General features: G+C 43.5%; 1 protein-coding gene across 1 annotated transcript; it reads right to left on the reverse strand.

The window, feature by feature from the left end:
- Positions 1–2,663: 2,663 nt before the first annotated feature.
- Positions 2,664–4,395, reverse strand: LOC123066344 (F-box protein At5g07610). The gene is made up of 2 exons (XM_044489440.1): positions 4,240–4,395; positions 2,664–4,165 (listed from the first exon to the last, which is right to left on the reverse strand). Exon 2 carries the CDS (start codon positions 4,133–4,135, stop codon positions 2,939–2,941), a length of 1,197 nt encoding a protein of 398 aa, XP_044345375.1. The 5' UTR covers positions 4,136–4,165; positions 4,240–4,395; the 3' UTR covers positions 2,664–2,938.
- Between the last annotated feature and the right edge of the window lie 4,102 nt (positions 4,396–8,497).

Here is an 8,497-nt window from a genome sequence, read left to right on the forward strand (position 1 = left end):
TTCTCCGTGGTATTTTTCGTGGGGAGCAACTAGCACACACGGGCCGTTCGGGCCTGTCACATGGCGTTCACTCAGAAGGATGTGAAGTCTGTCACTCGGGAGTCGAGAGGAGACTACAGTTGGTCATTCCGGTGTTTCTTCCTGAGTATTTTTTTCTTTATTTTTCTCGTGTATAGGTTGCACCAGAAGTATGTGTTACTGCACGTAGAGTATAAATTGTAACTTCAAAGAATCACATATTGTACTGAGGTGTGAAGTACAGTTTGCATCGAAGTACATATTGCAGCATGCAAGAACTACATGTTGCACCGCATTGGGGTATAAGTTACATCTGGGGAGAAAAATTGTACTGCGCAGAGAGTAGAAGTTGCACTACATGGGAGCCAAGTGTGTGTGAGGGAGTACACTTATGTTATCTCGGGGAGTACACATGTGTCATTTTGGGAGCATAAGTTGTGTCTAAAAAAAGATCGTCGAAACTTATTAACATGAGACCTAGTTTTGTAGATATTGACATGAGTAGCGCAATGGTGAAAACCGTTTATAATTTGGATGCTCGGTTTAGGAGATCTTCTATTTTTAAAATAAGATCCAAAAAAAAAACACATACAACATACAATCAACCCTCCCATCCCCGCCCGTGGAAAGAACCCACTAAAACTCTCTAGTGGTGACAAGTGATGCACAATATCAACAACCCCAAAACACACTATCAACCATTATCAAATACAACAAAAAAACATCACATAATTAAACAAAAGAGGAGCACACATTAACATAGGTCACACAAGTGTCATAAAGGAAAGGACTGCATCAGCAAACATATAATCCATTCACTCATTCCCATCGTTGAATTGAACCGCAAGGACCACTGAATGCAAGGACTACTGAATTGAACCACGTTTACACTTCAATGTCTTTATTAGAAGATAGTATACAACGACCAACTAATTGGCGTTTATGAACTTTCATTGTACTAAAAGATAGTATGTTCTTGATCTGTGCTTTGTAAAGTACTTAATGCGCACTCACCACACCAACCTCCAATCTTGTTCTGTAAATTTAGGAATTCACACTTCCATCAATACTAGCTGGATATATATCTATCTAGTTGTCATGGGTCTTCTTCCTATGGCATTCGGCTTACACCATCTCTCAAATATTGAGGCTTAAGAGGAAGAGGAAGTAACTACACTTTGACCTAGGAGTTAGACACATATAGCGCGTTTGGGATAGTACTATAGTAGGCATCCTTGACTATGTTGATTCACATGTTCTTAAGACTTGTGTAACCGGCCTCATTACAGCTATCATGGCAGGCACAACACATAGACAGAAATCTGCTAGAGGATGCATAGTTTCCGAAGAGAAAGTTGAGAAGACTAGAAGCAGACACGCGCCTTGCCGGGTCGTTTTCTCTAGAGAAATTTTCATATATTATTTTGGAGTTCCGTACTCCTCTGTTGTACATTTCTGTGAGACGGTCATTGCCATTTGCTTTTCTTTTACGCCTTTTATTGTATCTTTGTAGGTGCCGAACGTCAAAGTTTTTTTTGTTGTTTCCCCGCAAAAAAAAAAGTTTCTTTTGTTGTTGAGCAAAACAGAACGGTGAAGCTAAGCTGCCAATGCAGAAACAAAGAAAGCCCGTGTATGTGAATTAAGCCAGCCACAATAGAAAAGGCACAAAAACAGACAATATTATGCGCTATTGAAACTTTCTTTAGGATTAGTACATTAGTGTATCTAATTTGAAGGGCACGTCTGAAGAAGGAATTGACTTTCCTTTATTCACACTGTTCCATCTCATTGATCCATTACCATAGTGAGAGTAGTAACCTTCAAATAAAATGGAAATCCTTCCTAGTTGTCCAATTTAGAAATAGTGTGAGGAAGATCCACACCCAAGAGTGGCTTCAATTAACGCCCAGCTTGCCATCATCCATATCCAACTCTCTGTTGATCTACCAATTCAAGAGTGGCTAGGTCTGCATCAGTGCACAAACTGATACTAGTACACAACAGTAATAGGCCAGTTATAATGCTATTTTTTTAAATAGAGCAGGCACCCACACAAGGTTCACAGGCAGAATAATGATAATAAAGTAGTTAAGAACACCACTTCAACTGCTTGCTTAAACCTGATCAGGTTGTGAAGGTCTCTCAAATGTCACTTACAGCACAGCTAAGCGAGGTTTTGATAAAGTACAATGACAGAAGTGTTGATTGGTGTCACAAAAGAATACTTACTACTAGTTGTTTAACACTTCAGTATAGTCCCCACATGCTCCACAGTTGCAATAGCATACAGAGAAGGCATCTACAACCAAAAGTCTCCTACTTCAGGTGGATCCAATCATCCACTACTATGTGAAGATCTCATATTGCGGTGACTGAATTATGCAATTAAATAAAAAGGCTTAGAAGAGACGACATAAAGCCAGTTTAAACATAAAAAACTAAACACTCTTAACAACATTATCTTGTTCCAAAAGAAATACTCACACATAGACTAACATAAGGTTCCAGATCATATTGTTAACAATATGGGATCCAATCATTTATTTTCATGGCAGAGCAAGAGGAGGTAGCATGACAAAGCCAGAGGAGATCCAAGTGCAAAAGTTGGAACACATAATATATTCTCAAAGAGAGAAATAAGGAGGTTCAGCAGAACGATCATAATATCCATAATAAAAGTAGCAGGGTGATACAATTGCAAGGGCTGCTAACTGCCATGAATATATACAAGTACACAAGCACAAGCTCAGTCACAAAGTTAACTGCAGTAGTCAGGACATGAGCCTACTCAAACACCAACAAAAACTATCACAACATCATAAACATCTACCCCAAGTCACTGCTGCCCGAATTCAAGACCCAACTACAATATCATTAGAAAGATGGACAATTTTGAAGCTGCAGTACACAAGAAAGAGATTTAGTGCCCATCTGCTAATGACAGTGAGAACAAGGGAACATGTGGATAAAAAGGAGTATTGTCACCGTAACCAAGCAATTTAACTCCACAATCAGATCCAAGCTGACGTATAAAACACAGCTGCATAGAATCCATATCATATGACATTAGAATCTTCTTGTCTCCAGCGACTATGAAAATCAGATTGTGTTCTGGGTGGATTGAAATAACACGATAATCATCCGCATACGAATAATACTCTGTTCCAAACAACTGCAAGAGGCTGACACTATGCTTCAAAGTCCATTTTCTAGTAACGTAGTCCTCAAGAACCCATACGGATAGTTCAGAACCAGTAGTACTATTTGCAAAATACAACTGTCCCTGTGATGGAAATACATCATTGATATCAGCATCATTGTATGGTAGCTTAGGAATACCAATGTACCACCAATTATCTCCTTCCACGTCAACAGCTACTATAAAATTATGGAAGTCAGCCAAATGCAAGATCCCATTTAAAAATGCGCTTACTGAATTCCTGGGTAACACAAATGGATCACACTCAACTGTTTGATATTTCCAAGCTCCATCTTTGGACGAATAAATCGCCAATGTTTCAATGCGTCCAAAGCAATAATCATTTCGCTCGTCCTCGTCTATACCCCATGCCTCCTCATCTATGAACTCGAAGACATGGAAGTGGGAAGAAACGGCCGGGTCGAACCCCAGGCGAGCAACACTGACCTTGCTGGAGGATTCAGTGGCAGGCACCACCAACCATTCCTCAGTGTCCGGATTGCACACCACATAATCCAATGTCTTGGGATCAGTGGCCTTCCAGCAGCGGCAGAGAAGGAGGCCATTGCAGCCATCCAAGATGTCAAGGCTGTGACTGTGATGGTTGGGCAGGAATGACAGCGAGGGGTCTACGAGAGGATAGCGTTGCCGTGACAGATTGGTAAAGTAACGAGCCTTCTTGGGGAAGCGGAATTTGTTGTAACCTTGGTAGAAGAAGCCGAGGATGGACTGCGGCATCTTCTCTCGGTGGTCGCGGTGGGATATGAGGTCGCGCCACCGCGGGGAGACGCACTTGCAACAGCATGTCGACTTGTACGGCACGCGCGAGATGATGTCCACGAGGATGTCGTCGGTGAGCCTCGCCGTCGGGTCGACCTCCTCCACGCCCTTCTCCTTCTTTTGGGAGCCCGGCGCCATCGCCGTACGTGGGGACGAGGAGCGGCCGATCTGCTCAGATTGGGGGACGAAAAGATTAGAAACTTATCCTGGAGTTGAGGGGATTGAGGGAAGAGAGGACGTACCAGATGAGTGGGGTGGCGAGAGCGTGAGCTACCATCTGCGCCGGCGAGCGAGGGTTTGGTTTGGGTGTGCGCAGCCGCCAGATGCAGCGGAGGTCGGGAATGAACACGATGCGGGAAGTGAGGAGTGAAGGTTGGGCCGTGTGCCTGTTTCTTTCATTCTCGCTTGAATGGGCCGCATCCGTCCGAACGCACGAGATAGATTTAAAATGCTCTTTTTCTCAGGAAAAAAAAGATGTAAAATGCTCTTGTCCCTCAAAATAAAAGATGTAAAATTCTCACCATCTAAAAAAAAGATGTAAAATGCTCTCTCAAATTGCCCTAAATATAGAAAAAATAGTACTTCCTCCTATCATGTTACTTGTCGCTGCTTTATTACAACTTTACTAAGGCGGCAACAAGTAACACCGATCGAAGGGAATAGTACATTTGTTTAATAACTAAATGTGACAGTATATTATAAAGTAAATAAACCCTATAGAAGAAAGGTTGTAATAACTTGGAAGAACCGATACATGTCACGATGCAACATGCCCATTGGATACAGAACGCACCGAAATAAACCGATACATGTCACGGCGTAACATGCCCGCTGGATCTAGAGCGGACAAACCGGAGTAAATTCTGTAGCAACATAATGTTGCAGATGCACTGCAAACGAGCATTGTTCACTCATTTCTGTAGACTATTCACTTGTTCATGTAGACAACTGTTCACTATAAATATGCATTGCAGCTTGCACTGTTTATACCTATTTGTCCCTCATACTCCATTAGGGAGTGTAGGGAGAAGATTGATTTGTCACGCGCGGGTGTGAAACAAGTGCTGATTTATTTGGCACCGCGGGTGCCAAACGTAGAGACGGCCATTAATTAGTGTTCTTCCCGTAGGAAACGCGGTTGTGGCATTGGCAGCGGCATATCTGGGGAGTGGTTTTTCTTTTTTTAAAAGGAGGATCACTCCCGGCCTCTGCATCAGAATGATGCATGCAACCCATGGATCCGAGCAGTGATATATGATTCTAGGAAAAAAAGGATTCCCTCTCAATGAATACATTGATTCATTCACTCATTTCCATCTCACTTCAGCCATGTGATTCCCCTTGTACCAGGTGCAACGACCATCCAATTAAATTACCTTTACACTAGCACTAGTAGAAAACAGGGCTTTGGTCCAGGGCTGGCCAGCCCATTAGTCCCGGTTCAGTCACGAACCGGGAGCATGGGGCATACGTCCCGGTTCGTGAGCCCAGGGGGGGGGGGGCGGCCGGGCCTCGTGGGGCATTGGTCCCGGTTCGTCTAGACCCTTTGGTCCCGATTCCATACACGAACCGGGACCAATGGGCCTCGCTCCTGGCCCACATCCATTGGTCCCGATTCGTGGCCTGAACCGGGACCAAAGGTGGGGGGGCTTTAGTCCCGGTTCCAGCCACGAACTGGGACCAATGAGTTGGCTATATATACCCCTCACCCGCGAGCAGAGCACTCCATTGCTATGTTTTTCTTACCGACGAGGGGAGAGCTTTGTGGTGCTCTAGCTCACCTCCTATGCACATGAGGTGTTCGATGAAATGCCCGAGCCACACTACTTAAGCTTTCTCCTCTCCAAGCTCGACCTCCAAGCTCCATTTTCCTCAAGATTTGTCTAGGTTTAGCGGTCCGTCACGTCCCGTCCCCATCTTCACCGCCGTCAATCGCCGGCGCCGATCTCGTTGCCGGCACCACCGTGGTGAGCCTCTTGTTCTTATCTTCTTTCTAAAAGAAAAAAAATTCTTACTTGTATGATTAGATAGATACATGTATAATTTTCTTACTTTTATTATTGTTAGTTATTATATAGTGCGATGGTTTTGGTATCCTCCCCCGTCGGCCCTCGTCATGTCTATGATTCGGATGTGGTATATATTATCTTTTATAACAATTTGGTTCATTTATTGTTTATGAAAATTATGCCGACCAACATGACATAGATTTTATTTAAGGTATGTGAACCGGAAATTCCAACTGAACCTATTGTCGAGAGGTTAAATTTAGTTGAAGAATAAAACAATTACTTGAAGGCAAAAATAAAGATAATTGAGGAGGAGAAGTTGATATTGGAGTTGCATGTTGCTGATATCGTCGATGACCACAAGATCAAGATGGATGCAATGCGCTTGAAGATTAGAAAGATTTCAAAAATATGCAATTCATACCGAGGCTTGGTATCATTATGCCGTTGGATCAATTTGTTACATTGGTTGCGATTATGATCGCATTTGTTGTTGCATTGAAATGTTTTACATAGTTTCAATGTATGGTTTAATTATGCTCTGGAGAGATATATGTTGTTCAATAAGAACTATGTATGTACTTTGGTTTTAATGTGATGATGAACTTCTATTAATTTGGTCAGTTATCTATTCATGATGTTCTGTAATGGTTTTTGACACACTTAATTATATATAATGCACGCAGATGAACCAGCAATAGATGTACGGTGACAGACGCACCTCCGAGTACATTAAGGGCGTGCATAATTTTCTCGAAGTGGCTGAGGAAAACAAGTAGAATTGTTTTATGTGTTGTCCATGCCCTATATGTGGGAATACGAAGTCTTACTCTGACCGGAAAATCCTTCACATCCACCTGCTTTATAAGGGTTTCATGCCACACTATAATGTTTGGACCAAGCATGGAGAAATAGGGGTTATGATGGAAGACAACAAAGAAGAAGAGGATGATGACAACTATGTGCCCCCTGAATACGGTGATGCTGCAACGGGGGAAGCTGAAGATCAAGAGGAACCAGACGATGTGCCCGATGATGATCTCCGCCGGGTCATTGTTGATGCAAGGAGACAGTGCGAAAGTGAAAAGGAGAAGTTGAAGTTCGATTGCATGTTAGAGGATCACAAAAAAGCGTTGTACCCCAATTGCAAAGACGGCAACACAAAGCTCGGTATCATACTGGAATTGCTGCAGTGGAAGGCAGAGAATGGTGTGCCTGACAAAGGATTTGAGAAGCTACTAAAAATATTGAAGAAGAAGCTTCCAAAGGATAATGAATTGCCCGACAGTACGGATGCAACAAACAAGGTCGTATGCCCTCTAGGATTGGAGGTGCAGAAGATACATGCATGCCCTAATGACTGCATCCTCTATCGCGGCGCGTACGAGGATTTGAACGCATGTCTGGTATGCGGTGCATTGCGGTATAAGATCAGATGAGATGACCCTGGTGATGTTGAGAGCGAGCCCCCCAGGAACAGGGTTCCTGCCAAGGTGATGTGGTATGCTCCTATAATACCACGGTTGAAACGTCTGTTCAGAAACAAAGAGCATGCCAAGTTGATGCGATGGCATAGACAGGACCGTAAGAAAGACGGAAAGTTGAGAGCACCCGCTGACGGATGGCAGTGGAGAAAAATCGAGATAAAGTACTGGGAGGAGTTTGCAGGTGACGCAAGGAATGTATGGTTTGTTTTAAGCGCGAATGGCATTAACCCTTTTGGGGAGCAGAGCATCAATCACAGCACCTGGACCGTAACTCTATGTATCTATAACCTTCCTCCTTGGCTGTGCAAGAAGCGGAAGTTCATTATGATGGCAATTCTCATCCAAGGCCCTAGCAACCTGGCAACGATATTGATGTGTACCCAAGGCCACTAGTTGAAGAACTTTTACAACTGTGGAATGGAAACGGTGTACGTGTGTGGGATGAGCTCGATCAGGAAGAATTTAACCTGCATGCGTTGCTGTTTGTAAACCATCAATGATTGGCCTGCTCTCAGTAACCTTTCAGGACAGACAAACAAGGTATACCACGCATGCACACATTGTTTAGTTGACACCGAAAGTATATACCTGGACAAATGCAGGAAGAATGTGTACCTGGGGCATCGTCGATTTCTTCCGACCAACCATCAATGTCGAAAGAAGGGCAAGCATTTCAAAGGCGAGGCAGATCACCGGAAGAAGCCCGCCATGTGTACCAGTGATCACGTACTTGTTATGGTCAATGATTTACACGTAATCTTTGGAAAGGGTCCCGGCGGACTATCTGTTCTGAATGACGCTGAGGGACGCGCACCCATGTGGAATAAGAAATCTATATTTTGGGACCTACCCTACTAGAAAGACCTAGAGGTCCGCTCTTCAATCAATGTGATGCACGTGATGAAGAACCTTTGCATGAACCCGCTAGGCTTCTTGGGCGTGTATGGGAAGACAAAAGATACACCGGAGGCACGAGAGGACCTACAACGTTTGCACGAAAAAGA

This window comes from Triticum aestivum, chromosome 3B (assembly GCF_018294505.1).
Source record: "Triticum aestivum cultivar Chinese Spring chromosome 3B, IWGSC CS RefSeq v2.1, whole genome shotgun sequence".
NCBI classification, from domain to species: domain Eukaryota; kingdom Viridiplantae; phylum Streptophyta; class Magnoliopsida; order Poales; family Poaceae; genus Triticum; species Triticum aestivum.